This window comes from Phlebotomus papatasi, chromosome 3 (assembly GCF_024763615.1).
Source record: "Phlebotomus papatasi isolate M1 chromosome 3, Ppap_2.1, whole genome shotgun sequence".
Lineage (NCBI taxonomy): Eukaryota > Metazoa > Arthropoda > Insecta > Diptera > Psychodidae > Phlebotomus > Phlebotomus papatasi.
In genome coordinates, this window is record NC_077224.1 from 84,683,583 (window position 1) to 84,698,142 (window position 14,560).

General features: G+C 37.1%; 3 protein-coding genes across 4 annotated transcripts; 2 read left to right on the plus strand and 1 right to left on the minus strand.

Annotated features, from left to right (window-relative positions):
* Positions 1 to 2,168: 2,168 nt before the first annotated feature.
* Positions 2,169 to 3,502, plus strand: LOC129806115 (protein l(2)37Cc). Of its 2 annotated transcripts, none has more exons than XM_055854474.1 (3): positions 2,169 to 2,301; positions 2,467 to 2,566; positions 2,634 to 3,502. In XM_055854474.1, exons 2-3 carry the CDS (start codon positions 2,479 to 2,481, stop codon positions 3,365 to 3,367), a joined length of 822 nt encoding a protein of 273 aa, XP_055710449.1. In that variant the 5' UTR covers positions 2,169 to 2,301; positions 2,467 to 2,478; the 3' UTR covers positions 3,368 to 3,502. The 2 variants fall into 2 exon arrangements, with proteins under 2 accessions (XP_055710449.1, XP_055710448.1); XM_055854473.1 differs by having other exon boundaries at positions 2,189 to 2,301; positions 2,462 to 2,566.
* A 2,915-nt stretch (positions 3,503 to 6,417) lies between these two features.
* LOC129806116 (general transcription factor 3C polypeptide 5) lies at positions 6,418 to 7,982 on the minus strand. The gene is made up of 2 exons (XM_055854475.1): positions 7,759 to 7,982; positions 6,418 to 7,697 (listed from the first exon to the last, which is right to left on the minus strand). Exons 1-2 carry the CDS (start codon positions 7,918 to 7,920, stop codon positions 6,441 to 6,443), a joined length of 1,419 nt encoding a protein of 472 aa, XP_055710450.1. The 5' UTR covers positions 7,921 to 7,982; the 3' UTR covers positions 6,418 to 6,440.
* A 2,396-nt stretch (positions 7,983 to 10,378) lies between these two features.
* On the plus strand, positions 10,379 to 14,097 carry LOC129806117 (probable ATP-dependent RNA helicase DDX28). Its single transcript, XM_055854476.1, has 2 exons — positions 10,379 to 11,366; positions 13,356 to 14,097. The coding sequence occupies exons 1-2, from the start codon at positions 10,542 to 10,544 to the stop codon at positions 14,043 to 14,045; spliced, it is 1,515 nt and encodes a 504-aa protein (XP_055710451.1). The 5' UTR covers positions 10,379 to 10,541; the 3' UTR covers positions 14,046 to 14,097.
* The last annotated feature ends 463 nt before the right edge of the window (positions 14,098 to 14,560 follow it).

Below are 14,560 nucleotides of genomic sequence, written 5' to 3' on the forward strand. Positions count from 1 at the left end.
ACACACAATTGGGGGTGGTTTAGATCACCCCACAGTCACAAAGAATGTCACATTCGGAGAATCCCTATCGCCCAGTTGTCTCTAGAGCGCGCTACTCCGCTTCTCAAACGATTGAGAGACGTCCATGTCTTCCAGTCTTGGTCACCACCAAGAGGAAGGCTCTCCCTTAGTTCGACGAAATCTGGTGGAAAGACTTCCTTCCACAGATTGAGTCTGGCCTCCCCCGGAGATTGGTCAAGTGGTTTGACAGAGTGGCAAAAGCTCATACGAGACTTCAGCCTTGCTCTTGCTTTTTTTGTGACTATGGAGACGATACTTCGGTTCAGGGGGAACCTTGAACATCTCTCTACTGGAGATGATTTGTTTTTCGACAATCAATTTAATCCTCGTGGTGGAAGGATCAATCAGTCCCCGGGAACTATACAGGAGCACCGATTTAGTTCCGAAATAAATCCATAAAAACGCGTGGAGATTCCTTCCTTGCCCCCAATACTGGAGTAAGTAGTATGAAGTATGGGGTAAAATTATCACATTTGTTTCTGTTTCGACGGCTCCATTCCATACTATTCTAAGTCGACTTAGAATTATACTACTCCGAGAGATATGTTGTTTCTGGGATCGAGATCTACAACTGGTGAAAATTTGGTGGTCATCCGGCGTTCGGATAACGAGATATTGAATTTTTTCGAAAAAAAAATTACACGGGCAGCATAGGAAATCGCCAACTTCAAATGGCTCTCCTGAAAAGTTGTCATATTAATTTTTAACAGGAAAATTCTATTAACAATTCTGCAAAGGTGACAAAATTATACTCTTTGGTTGGTGGTGGTGTTCCATCACTTTGATCCGGTACTAATTCGATCTGGTTTGTTTTTCTGATTTTCGTTTTTTTGCTTTTTTAAGTTTTATTTTGTCAAACTCGTTGGAGTAATTCATTTACGGTCTTGATTTTTTTATCTGTTGTAATATCTTGTTGCACTCCGATGGCCAAGCAGCTAGTATAGCTAGGCCTCTACACTTATCATTGACTTTGGCACTCATGGACAAACTCAAGAATTAATATTAAGAATGTAAAAATGTAAACCTGACAATACCACCTGTGCAGGGGTTTTTCATCGTTTTCAGCCTTGAGGTTGGGCACCAATGCTAAGACGGCAATGGCTGCAAGCCACAAGGTATGACAGATTGAACATGAGTAAAATATTGTCAATCGCAATGAAAAATAAATACAATACAATAATACAATATACTGTAATGGTTTATCACTACACGAAATTAATTTATCTACATATTTATCTATAAATTTTCACTCTCTAATTTTTATTATTTAAGAATGACTTATGTACGTTCAGTATTTATAATATATCATGCTCAAAATATTAAATTTGGTTGTTATGATATGTCATACAACAAGGAATCCGAGGGGTAACTCATTTCGGGGAACTCGAGCCAATCTGGCTGGGGAACCCATATATTTTTTTCAGGAAACCCGGGGAACCCATACATTTTTTTGGGAACCCAAACCAATATGATTGATTATGAATTACCCCTTGAAGGAATCTTTTTTATTGATGATAATAGTGAAATATTTAATAATACCGTAGAGTTCCTCAAATTTGAACAATATTTTAAAAAACTTAACGGAATTCCTGTAAAATGCACTTTCCTTAAATTAAGAAAGATAATCTTTAGAGTTAGAGAGAATATATCAATGTAATTTATTGTAAAAGAAATGGAATTTGTTGAGGAAGTCAATATAATACGATAATATTGAGGAAACACCAGAGGAAAATGGTTCTTATTCAGACTCCACGCAAGACTTTCTTCACATAATCTCAACTTTTACATTTTGAACTCAACCACCATTCAAATTTGAGGAACTCGACTATAATAATAAATAAAATTAAAGTATGATTCGAATGATTCTGTAAATGTATGTACTCGGTTATTTATTGAATAAAATTAAATATTTTTCAATCCATTCAAAAAATATTGATCCATTCCAAAAAATAATTACTGCTTCCATATCAGACTTCTTAAGCATGTGAATGTGAGTAAAATTATTTCTCGATTTTAGATAATTTTTTTAATGTAACCTGTTTTTTTCTTTTCCAAAGTTTCAGTCTTAAAATGGAATTTTAAATTTATAGCAAAAGTACCTTTAATATGGCAACCCTAAATTTATAGCAGCCTGCCCCGACATTTTTTATTGGGTTCCTTATTATCTCATAACCTGGAAAAACCTCTGTGTAATTTTCCTCAAAAATAGTCAATAATTCCTGCAATTCTCATTGGAACTAAGTGAGTATCTTCTCTTGAATCTCTCATGGTGTCTCTGAAGCTCCTTCCATTCCTCAAAGAGGCTGGCAAATGGACAAATGCCATCCGCGGGGAATGTGATGAAATTCTCATGCGGTGGAAATTTTCCGGCTAATTGGTAGCTCTTTTTCCTCCTTTCCAGGTTAGAGATCAGCACAAATGGCAGCGCAGTTGTTCAACAGAATTGGCCAGATTGGATTGGGAGTGGCTCTTGTGGGTGGAGTTGTGAACTCAGCCTTGTACAATGGTGAGTATCTTCCCTGAAAGAGAGAGGGAGTTTCCGGTGGATTTCTTATCAGTAAATTTTATTGCAGTCGATGGAGGTCACAGGGCAGTGATTTTTGACAGATTCACTGGGATAAAGCCGGGAGTTGTGGGAGAGGGAACTCACTTCTTCATACCTTGGGTGCAGAGACCCATAATGTTTGACATTCGCTCCCAGCCACGCAATGTTCCCGTGATGACGGGCAGCAAAGACCTCCAGAATGTCAATATCACCCTCAGGATTCTCTTCAGGCCCGTACCCGATCAACTGCCCAGGATTTACACCATTCTCGGATCGGATTACGACGAGAGGGTCCTGCCATCGATCACAACGGAAGTGCTAAAGGCTGTTGTGGCTCAGTTTGATGCCGGTGAGTTGATTACGCAGCGAGAAATGGTGTCCCAGAAGGTAAGTGAGGATTTGATTGAGAGGGCATCGCAATTTGGTGTCATCCTGGATGACATCAGCATCACACACTTGACCTTCGGGAAGGAGTTCACGCAGGCCGTTGAGATGAAGCAGGTGGCACAGCAGGAGGCCGAGAAGGCCAGATTCCTGGTGGAGAAGGCCGAGCAGCAGAAGAAGGCCACGGTGATTTCGGCTGAGGGAGATGCCCAAGCTGCAGAACTTCTGGCCAAATCTCTGGCTCAGGCTGGTGATGGTTTGGTGGAATTGCGAAGGATTGAGGCAGCTGAGGACATTGCCTATCAACTGTCTCGTTCCAGAGGCATCACTTACCTGCCTCCTGGGCAGAATCTCCTCCTCAATCTGCCTGCCCAGTAAAAAACGCATCCTCTCCAATTGCATTTAAAATAAGGGTAGGAAGTGTCGTAGGAATAGTGTTGGAAAAATGATGGAAAGTTCTATGTTCAAAAAAATCCAATTTTCGGCTAAATGAAGATGGTTTTATATTCACGATTTTGGCTTTTTTATTTTGAGGATTCCTCTTGGTCGTCGTCGTAAGATTTCAAATTCTCCGATTGGTCTTAAACTTAACTAAAGTGCTTCTCACATTTCCTGAATGAAACCCGATTTTTTTTTTATTTTTTAAAGAGAGAGATGGAAATATCCCTGATCTAATTTATGCCAAAAGGCAAGACAGACAAATACTGAAGATTCTATTTGGATATTCTAAAATCTAAAATCTCCTTTCCCACATTTACTGGAATTATCCCTGTTTCCGTCGCAACTGTTCCCATTTTCGCCGGAACTGTTCTAACTTTCGCCGTAATTTGTCCCATTTTAGCCGTAATTAGCCCAGTTCGCCTCAAGAGTCCATATCGCGGTGCCAAAATTTCAAATTTGGTTTAGCTATTTCCGGACCACAACATATTCAGCATTATAGACACATTAAGCTCTCTCAAGAGCCTAAAAGACACTTCCTGGACAATTAGAATTCACCAAATCAGGAAGTCGGCCATATTGTCAAAAATGTCGCTCCCGCCTGGATTTTTGTTACAAGGTTGATGTCAAAAGGCAAATGGCGCGGGAATTGGCGGGAACCGTTACATTTAACGTCTAGATTTTTGGGACGAGCGTACCGAGCGTACCCAAAAAGTTTGAACAAGTTTTTTGAAAATTTAAAAACGATTTATTTTTTAAATTTGTGCAATTTGTAATTGGTAATTATCATACTTATTGGCCCCGAGAGATTTTTCCTTATTCTGGTCTAGAAATATCAAAAAAGTCACAATATCTGCAAGGAAGCAGAAAATCGAAAATTCACGATTTTTGACCAAGAATATCTTAGCTCAGAAGTTAATTGAGATCCTGTAAGAAATATCCTAGATTTAGCCATTTTTGTAGTTTGTAATCATCCACAAGAATGGGATTTTTATCGATTCTAAATATTCCAAAAATAATCTTTTTTCTATGGGTACCCAGTGTCCTAAAAAAGGAAACGAAAGAGTTAATGTGAAGTGAATAGATGAAAAACGATTTTACCGATTTTACTAAATATAAACAGCTCTACGATATTCGACTGACTGGGACCGAAAATTACAGATAAAGATCCATGCGTGAAGGGAGTTTTATTTTAACTTTCTCGTGTGTGTTTGACAGCTGTCAACTGAATATCGATAAAATCCGGAATATCGGAGAGGTCTTCGCGTAGTTAATTTTCGAATTTTGACTGATATAATCCCGTGTTTTCAAAAGATTTTTCGCAATAAGTATAAAGAAAAAGAAATTGGTCAAAATGTCATTTATACTTTAAAATAGTAAATTAATAAAGTAAAAGATTTTTAGGTTAAATTTTTAAACTCAAAATGAATGGATCATGAGATCATTTTTATTAAAAAAAAATGTGCCTGAATTGTTTACTTCAGAGGTGTGCAAGAAACCGTTGAAACCGAATTAACGTCAAAAGAAACATGTACGTCAATGGTAAAAACGCTACTATAACAAACTTATTTTGACGTTAATTCGGTTTCAACGGTTTCTTGCACACCTCTGGTTTACTTCTTTCTTTAATGCTAAATAAAAAGTTACCAGATTTTTCTAACTATTGGATTTAATTTAATATTTATTAGAAAGAATTTGGGTTTAAAAAAGACATAACCTCAAAAAATATGACACCTAATGACAGCACACGAAGCAAGACAAATATTTAATACACCTCTGTATATTATTGAGGTTAAAAATTATTTTGTTTATTGTATTATTGCTTTTTAATATGATTAAAATATGATTAAATGCACTAGTCGCACACAATCTTAAGAGTCGGTTAATAGGGGAGACCGGGGCATAATTGACTGTGGGATGTTGTAGTTTTCCTTATAACAGGTTTGAGCAAAAGAACCGTTTAAAAGCGAATAAATGTCGAAATAAGATTGTCCGGTTAGCGTTTTGACTGACCACTGACGTACAATTTTCATCTGACGTTTGTTCAGTTTCAAACGGTTCTTGCTCACCTCTGCTTTATAAAGAATATTGTGCAAAATTTATACAGTAGAGTCTCGCTATAGTCCATATTTGGTTTCAAATTTGACACTTGGGTCGCACTATAGTCCATGTAATTTTTTAAAATTATCAACGACTTTTAGTATTGAAATTGCTCGACGACTTCCACTACTTTCTTTGCGATTGTGGTACTTGTCCTTGCTCTCTCCATTGTGGATCACATCACAATTATCACAACTACTTAATAAAGTTTGCCAAAAATATTAAAATAATTATGCATGTCGCATACTAAAAAACATAACCTAACTTAAAATCAGTGTTTTGAAATCAACGGTCGATAAATTGTGGACTATAGAGCGATGGCCTATACCTATAGCGAGACTCTACTGTATTAATTTCAGAGTAATTGACTCTGCCTTTCTTCATTTAAATATTTTTCATTGTAATTTAATTTAAATATGTTTTTTTTTCATAAATTAGGCAAAGAAAAAAATCATTTGCATTTAATTTTGCCCCGGTATGCGTATGTAAAATTTATAGATTTGCTATAAGAAAACTTAATGAGTTCGGCATTTTCACCTCAGCTCGAGAAAAAAATCCCCTGAAGTTTTTAACCTGAAACTATCCGCATTAACCTCATACAAATAAGAAAATCGAACTCATTGAATGTCTTATGCCCTCTAGACACCCTACGACTTAAGCCGAGAGACGACTTAGTGGAAAATGATGGAAATGAAGTTTAACCATTATGTCGAGTATAATTACACTAAGCCGTCTCTCGGCTAATTCTCAGGTCTGTCAAGGTCCTAAGTCTGTTTTGGCATAATATGACCAAAATGCATCAACTTTCTAGAACATTTGAAGTTCATAGGACCAAAAGTAGGGGCGCTGCAGTCGCAAAATCAAATTTAACGGCTATTGAAAACACCAAATTTCTCAATGGGATTTATTCAATTTATTTATTATCTTCCTCGTCAATGTCCATCTCTTCGAAGGTTTCGTCCAGCGTTGAATCCTCCTCTTCCTCCGCACTGGACATTTCCTCATCCCCGGACATCTCCTCCCGTTTGAGAATCTCCGCCTGAAAATGTTCCCTGAGGAGTTCATTCATAATTTCACGGCACTGCATCTCGAATCCCGGCGGCAACCAACCAGTTCTTTCTGTGCACGTTGTCCCATGGAGGGGTCCAGGAAGTTTTTCCAGCATCTCCTGGATCTTGGCCACACGGATATCGCAGTATTGGTAGTTAACTTGACGAGCTCCTGGCATTTTTCCTTCTTCGAAGTAGGGAGAGTAGATTTGTGTTTCTGCATCCTTTTCCTCTTCGGTCTTCGGCCTGAGTGTCTTTTTGTTGACACTGGCTTTGTTGACGGCCCCAATGACGTGGGAACTCTTCCGGGAGACATAGTACCTGGCTCCAACTTGATTCCTCAGCCGATAGTCTAGGACTTGGTAGTGTCGGCTGTCAAAGTGCTTCCGGGGATCATAGCCAAACTTGCACCAGAGTCCCCTCCAGGGCCCGGAATTGAAGAAGAAGCCCAGTGTGGGCAGAATGACGCGGAGCCGGCTCATAGAGACATTTGAGACGTAGCAAAGGGCCATCCTGGACCAAATGGCTCGTTCCTCAAAAAGCCCTTTAACCACATTGAACTCCTCCGTGGAGATGAACTTGATTTTGAGCATCTCTGCAGCTGCGGGATTCATTTTGTCCGGGAAGGGATCATGCAAATTGAATGAGGCAAAGATATTGTACCGGCTGCGTTTTTTCCTCTGCTGGAATTTGGGAGTGACAGTTCCCTTCTCCGTGATATAAGTCGGCCGGAAGATTTTATGCTGCACAGTGTCCATGCGAGAGAACAGCAACGGAGGCAGGAAGTAGGGAACATTGGGATTCTCCGTGAGCCAGGAATATCCATCTTTGTACGTTGGAATCAATTCCTTGTAGATCATCTCCACTCTGCCACTTTCCCGCTTAACGATCGGCAGCAATTGGAAGTCACAGAGCCCGGAGAATCTGTAGCAGGACTCTATCTTAGCCACAATCTCTACTCTATCCGAAGGGACTTCCACCGTGTTCACAAGCGGCCTCCGTGGGAGTTTGATCTTCAGCAGAAGTCCCATTGTGCCGTGCTCATCAGCAAACACAGGCTTGCTGTAGAGATTTTCAGGAGTGAATTTGAGTTCCAGGCGCTTCTTCTCATTCCCGAATGTCTGGAAGATCAAGAAAATGCTAAACTTCCGGAAAATCTTCATGAAAACAGAGAAATCTAACCTCAGATAATTTCCCGATGCCTCCCAGCGTCCTCAGGCACTTGTCCACATTGTTCACCAGTCCAGGATACTCCACTAGGATTGTCTTCTTTTTAACAGTGCTTTCCAGGGCAGCAGCACCCCTAGCAGACTCATCAGAGTTCCCGGAGTTTGAGTCGTCCATCGCGCTTTACAAATTGCTGAATTTCTCGGAAATTATGCTAAATTTGTTTACAGTGCCCAGTGGACAACCTCTACATAACAAATATTACAGTACAGTAGACTCTCGCTTATCCGTGGACTCTTTTTCCGGGTGACATAAAAAAATCCGTGAGACAGTTGAATTTTAAAAATTTTGTTGACATATTTTACCCGTTTTGGGTTTTTTTGTTAAAGCAAATGTGCTCTATCTACTGTTAATTCTTTCTCATTGTAACTTTTTTGGACAGTACGCATGTTTAGAGAGAATGTCGATTCAGTCAGATCAGAATTCACTCCATAGATTTGCAATGTAAACAAAAAAATCGTTAGATTTCAAACAATTTGATGTGTATCACTCTCAAAATCCGTGTGACATTTCGGTCCCGTTCCACGGATAAGCGAGAGTCTACTGTATTAATTACTTTAACTACGGTAGTACCGGTACCCAGTAGGTATTATTTAACGCTTCTCAAAAAGTTTTTACACTTTAATTTAAAATCCGAGGCAAAAAATCTCAAAGAATACAAATTAACAGAGCGATGCAACTTTATTTTCGTATCTTTATAAGATAAGATGTCACATTTTGAATTATAAGATTTTGGCATGCAATATTAAGGTCTATGTGGTGAGTTTATTTGAACGAGACTATCATGCTAGCTCTGAGTGTTATTTAGTTTTCGCGCTAATTTTTCTCTTTGGAAAGCAGAAGGCGGGAAGGAAAAACAGTAGAAAAGTGGAAAATTAGTGGAAAAGTTCATTCTGAGAAAACGGTAACCAAAAGAAAATGTTTAAGATTCATTTACTGGTGAGTAGTACTTCTTTGAGATCATTTGAGATCTATAAATCACAATGAAAAGTTAAGTTTAGGTTTTTCCCTAATGTTCATTTCTTTACAGAATGAGAGATCATCAGAGATCAGTGGAAAGTTAATATTAGCAGGAAGCATTTGTTGTCTTTGCAGAGAGTGACTTCCAAGTAAAACTTGCACTCCCTTCATCAGAAATTCTGTCATAAAGACGAGTATGCTGAACAAAACAGGAGAATCTGAGGTCACAGGAAAGATTTGATAAGAACTTTGCATAACACAGGTGAAGAGGATGCTCCTGCAAAGATGATTCGTTTTGAAGAATAATCTGTTAGGGATTGGACAAAAATTTCTTTGGAAGTCAGAAGATTGTATCAGGAATAGGATATAATTATGCAGTGCCGAAATGTATAGTCTTTTTCGTCCCCAACGATGTCTTTGGGTTATTCTGTATTAGAAAATGCGATCAGAAGATGCAGAAATATACTCACAACTTGCACCGATAGCAGAATTACCAAGCTGAGGAAGAAAAAGCCTGAGATTGCGTTGAGAAAAATAATTAAAATAGTATTTTCAAAAAATATATGTTTCATTTACATTTTTTAAGAAAAAATATTATATTCTGACGAATTAAAGATTTCTCAACTTCAAATTAGTAAAATGAGTATTAAGAAAACCATTCCTTAAATTTTTCTCTCGAAAAACACCCATAAAGTCTTATTATGACCGACCTCATCACGTAAATGGCGGAAACTCTGAAACCAGATCGTATATGCCAAGATTTATACAAATTTACAATTAGCTAGAATTCTAATTTCTAGTTTTTTTTATTATTTCTTATTTTTATTTGAATTAGATTTTTGGCAGGGCGAATTATTAGTGAGGTTGGGAATATTGCTCAAAACATCTAGTTGGAATTTTTATTTATATCTAGAGATAATTAGTACGTGGAATAATTAATGCTAATTAGTATAACAAATTCCTTCTGGTTCATTTAAATCAAATAATTTTCGCTGTTCGCAACAATCTGGTTGCAAGAGTTTTAAGTTTCATCCTTGGTATTATCTATATTTATAAGATCTATAACCTATTTAATATTTGAAGTAAAATCTTTTAATTACTTTGTAATCATTTCAATTCTTATTTTTTTGAAAAACAAAAAAAAAGATACTTTGCCACCGATAAACCTCAAAAGAGATTAACTTAAATGTTAAATGCTACTCTGAGTTCCTCTTTCGTGCTCTCCGATTTTTTTGTGACAAATGCGGCAATTTATGTGAATCGAATCCAATCCAATTCGATACAATTAGGAGAAAAAAATAGAGTGAATGTCAATCAACCTTAAAGATCGGATATACCAGTCGAGTTACTCAAATTTGCACTCCTCAAATATAAACGACGGTAGAATTCAAAGCGTAAAATTTGAGGTTATGTGAAGGATGTTTTGCGTGGAGTCTGAATTACAAAGAGCGAATTACAAAAAGCGTGGAGACTGAATTAAGATACACGGCATTTTAGGCTCATTTCATATTTTTTAATAAAAATATATTTTTATTAAAAATTATTTCTGATGTCTTTCTCTTAAGAGATGTCTTACAAATAAATTAAGAGTATTTTATTCAAAAATATCACATGTAGTGTGTGTGTAACATTTGAAGGAAATGAGTGGATTGTCCACCGGGATGCTAAATATTTTATCAGTTTCTGCTAAATTTTACCATGTGAGTTTCTTTTGATTTTTCTGCCGGAAAGTGTTTTGTACAAAAGAAGTGATTAAATTGATAAAAAATACCTGAAATATGTTAAGACGAAATATAAAGTGTTACTTAACAGTATCCAGGAGATTCAGTGCAATATCAGCGGCTGTCAATCCGGAAAAGGCAAAAAGAATCCCCATAGTAACCTGCAAAAGGAAGGAGTTTGATTTGTTTTATGGGGAAGAATTGCCTGACGAAAATGCAAAATTTGGGGCTGTTCCGCTTGCTTCATCCGGATGGCATCACTACAAATCCAAAGGGGACTTCTTCCACATCCATCCTTTTTACTTCAACGACAACTGGAGGCTGAGCCCTTCCAATGTGAGCTTCGGAAATTTGGGCATCCGCGGGGAAGTTTTAAAAACAGCTGAGGAGCTTTTCAGCATTTCCCGGCCCAGTTTGATCCAGGAAATCGCTATTCCGGAAATTCTCAAGGGATTCCACACCACAGTTGCCGCAGAGACAGGTTGTGGGAAGACTATGGCTTATTTGCTGCCGATTGTGGAACAACTGTTGAGGAGGAGTCAGAATCCGCCAAAAGCCAGAAGCTTCAACACTCCTCTGGCTCTCATCATCAGCCCAAGCAGGGAGCTTGCATCGCAGATTGGGGAAGTGGCTGAGAAGCTTTGTGAGCCTCACGATCTCAAAGTGAAAACCCTCCTAGGAGGAAACACAAAACACAAAATGATGAATCCTTCCTTCGAGGATGTGGACATCTTGGTGGGAACCCTCGGAGTCATCAATAAACTCACGGCTAATCAGATCTACCGGATGGGATCTGTGAGGCAAGTTGTGCTGGATGAAGCAGACACCCTGCTAGATGACAGTTTCTCTGACAGACTCTCCTACTTCCTCCAGAGATTTCCGGTAAGTCCAGGAATTTCTCAGACTCTCAAGGAGCATAGATAACCATATATGCTCTCACTCATATAGATCTTATAGAAATACTTATGAATATTTAATTGACGTAAAATTGCCTAGAAAGAGAGAGGATTTTTTTACAATGTGAGGTTATAATGGACCTAACCTCAAAAATCAGAAAATTTATTTACATTTACAGGTTAAAACTTGCATTTTTCTCATTCAGCTTTCAAATTTTTGGATTGGTTCAGCAATTTGAAAATTTCAATAAAATAATATGGAAATTATTAATATTCTAACCTCAAACTTTAATACAGTAGACTCTCGCTCAATCGGCTCTTTTTCAATCGGGCGAAAAATTTTGTTGACAATTTTCACGTTTAATTATGAAGGTAATTTGCTCAAATTCGCTGTAGTTCTTCCTATTTTATCGTGATTCTTTATAATTGAGCGCTTTGTGTGGAATTTGCAAAGGCTTTGATGCCTAAATCAATCGATAAACCGGATGGCATTTCGCCCCATATTCCCGATTGAGAGAGAGTCTACTGTAGAATAAGAATTAAGAAAATTGTTTAAATAAGTTCTTCTAATAAAGGTTAAAAGAAAAATTGGTTATCCATTTTTCTACCTTCCAAAAATCTTAGCAGAATTTATAAATAGCATAGTTGGATGTTTTTCTTCAATTTAGAACGAAAAATCTATTTTTTGTTTATTTTATGTCATATTACTTTAATTTTTTGTTTAAATTTATTTCTGACAGATAAAGTTTTTCTTTAGAAAATTACTATAAATGATTTGTTCTGTCTGATGTTCTTATTTGGTAAATGGATTTTCTTCTGGAATTTAAGGTTATGTATTTCCATAACCTCAAAAAACGGAGAAGCGGAGAAGTTTAGTTTGAAACTTTAAATATTAAAAACAAAAAATTGTAGCATAGAATCAAATAGAGAGGATCTATAAAGTCCCTGAAGTTAGAATTTGATTCAATTAAATTATGAAACTTTTCGAAATAACAAAACTTTGGTAAAATGATTAAATAACCTAAATTGTACATTTGAAAAGCGCTTTTGTATATCTAATAAACAAATTTAAGAAAATATTTGCTTCACTTCTCATAATTTTAAAAGTGTTTAGTTTTAGTTTATTTAAAATTTAAATTACTTTATGGAGGTTATGTTCGGCATAACATAACCTCAAATTGCTGCCTAATTTCACAGCTGAATAAGAGAATTTATTTGGATACAGTGCCCGCTTTCTAATCCGGATGATTGGGAGACAATATGACAGATGTCCGCTTAGTAATTCGGATGGATTTTTTGAATTTGTTCAAAGTCTCGAAAATATAATGCAAGGTTTTTTTTTTTTGTAGAATTAGAATAACAGTTTTAAAGGTGCTTAAAAAGACATAATTAGAGAATTCAATGCTATTATGCTTCATTTATTAAACAACAACATCATAGGATAATTCATTTTCATTGCTGAACACACATGCATACATAACCTCAAAATTATTTTAAATGTAACCGTCGATAACACGTCCGGATTACGCCGATCCGGATTAGAGAGCGGGCACTGTATGTACTAGAGACGAAGTACAGTCGAGTTCCTCAAATTTGAACGACGGTTGAGTTCAAAACGTAAAATTTGAGGTTATGTGAAGAAATTTTTGCGTGAAGTCTGAATTAATTAAATTAGTTTGAATGTTGTTCAAATTTGAGGAACTCTACCAAAAAATCACTTTGAACATTTTCAAGAATCAGCAGCAATAATCCCTTAAAGTGAGGTTATGTTTTTCTGAAATGTTCTTAACCTAAAATCAATTAAATTAATTTTCTTGTAGCGGGCCCTTAAATGATATAGGCAGATCTTTTTTTGTTGGTAGACTTCTGAGAGACTATACTGCCTTGAAATTCTTGAATTCCTAACTAACCTAAAAAATCTAACTTCTTCAAGATCAATGTATCTTGGGTATAGCCGTAAAATTTTCCCTTTCAGTTTCACAAGAATCAGACGAGTGATTCAGGAGCTCAACTGATCATGGCCTCTGCCACAATTCCTCTCAACCGTGAGGATATGCTGCTGAAAATAATCGATGTTTCTGCAGTTAAGGACATCCGGACCCCCAATCTTCATAAATTGGTTCCGAATGTCCTTCAGAAATTTCTCAGAATGAGCAAAATCAATCGACCCCCAAATCTTCTGAGCATCATCAAATCCGGTCTGAAGCAAGATCAGTCAATTCTGGTTTTTGGAAATAAAACCTCTACAGCTGACTACATTTCGATCTTCCTGAAGGAATCAGGCGTTGAGTGTATCAATCTCAATGCTGACATGCCAATGCCAATCAGAGCGGATCAGTTTGGTCGATTCCGAAGAGGAGAAGTCAAAGTGTTGTCCACAACGGACATTGGAAGCCGTGGATTGGACACAAGGCATGTCTCCCAGGTGATCAACTTCGACTTCCCTCTGCACATGGCTGACTACATTCACAGATGTGGTCGGACAGGGAGGTTAGGAGGAGTAGACAATTGCACAGTGACTAATTTCGTGTCCAGCATGAGGGAATTGAGGATTGTTCAGGAGATTGAGCATGCAGCCAGGACGAGGACAGTTCTACCGAATGTTGACGGGAACATAACAAATATTATCCGGAAGAAAATTATAAGGAGTTTGAAAAAAGATTGATTAAATTAAAGAAGATGAAAAGATAGGAAAAATAAATTGATTCAAAAATTGTGTACTGTTTTTCAATTACTTTACGTTGGCTTTTAGGAAAAGTGGCGGCGAAATTGAGGTTATGCTGATTAACTGTGGATTGACTTATTTTATTGGGGGTTCTTTGAAAACACGATGTCCCTATCTCTAACCGTTTGGCCTAGATATCATAATAGAGAAAAATTATCCCATTTTATTTCTTCATCTATCCATTATGTCACATAATGGCTAAACGATAAGAGATAGCGGCTTACGGTTTCTCAGAAAACGTCACAAGTCGACCGTGAATTAAAATTTTTTTTCAGAGTATCTTCCAACCATTTTAGAGGTCTTACATTTATACTTCTTTGAAAACGGATCTAATGATGGTTCTCGTCCATAGGGAGGATAGATATAGATCAGTAAAGTGCACGCATGATGTTTTAAAATATATTTACAATCTTTACCTAGATGTAGACTTCAAAAGTTCAAGAACTTTCAAATGA

Excerpts from the sequence above, each read along its gene's own strand:
- LOC129806115 (XM_055854474.1), top strand. The coding sequence starts at position 2,479 with ATGGCAGCGCAGTTGTTCAACAGAATTGGCCAGATTGGATTGGGAGTG. Across the intron at positions 2,567-2,633 it reads GAACTCAGCCTTGTACAATG|TCGATGGAGGTCACAGGGCA; the intron begins GTGAGTATCTTC and ends ATTTTATTGCAG.
- LOC129806116 (XM_055854475.1), bottom strand. The coding sequence starts at position 7,920 with ATGGACGACTCAAACTCCGGGAACTCTGATGAGTCTGCTAGGGGTGCT. Across the intron at positions 7,698-7,758 it reads GCATCGGGAAATTATCTGAG|ACATTCGGGAATGAGAAGAA; the intron begins GTTAGATTTCTC and ends TTGATCTTCCAG.
- LOC129806117 (XM_055854476.1), top strand. The coding sequence starts at position 10,542 with ATGTTAAGACGAAATATAAAGTGTTACTTAACAGTATCCAGGAGATTC. Across the intron at positions 11,367-13,355 it reads ACTTCCTCCAGAGATTTCCG|TTTCACAAGAATCAGACGAG; the intron begins GTAAGTCCAGGA and ends TTTCCCTTTCAG.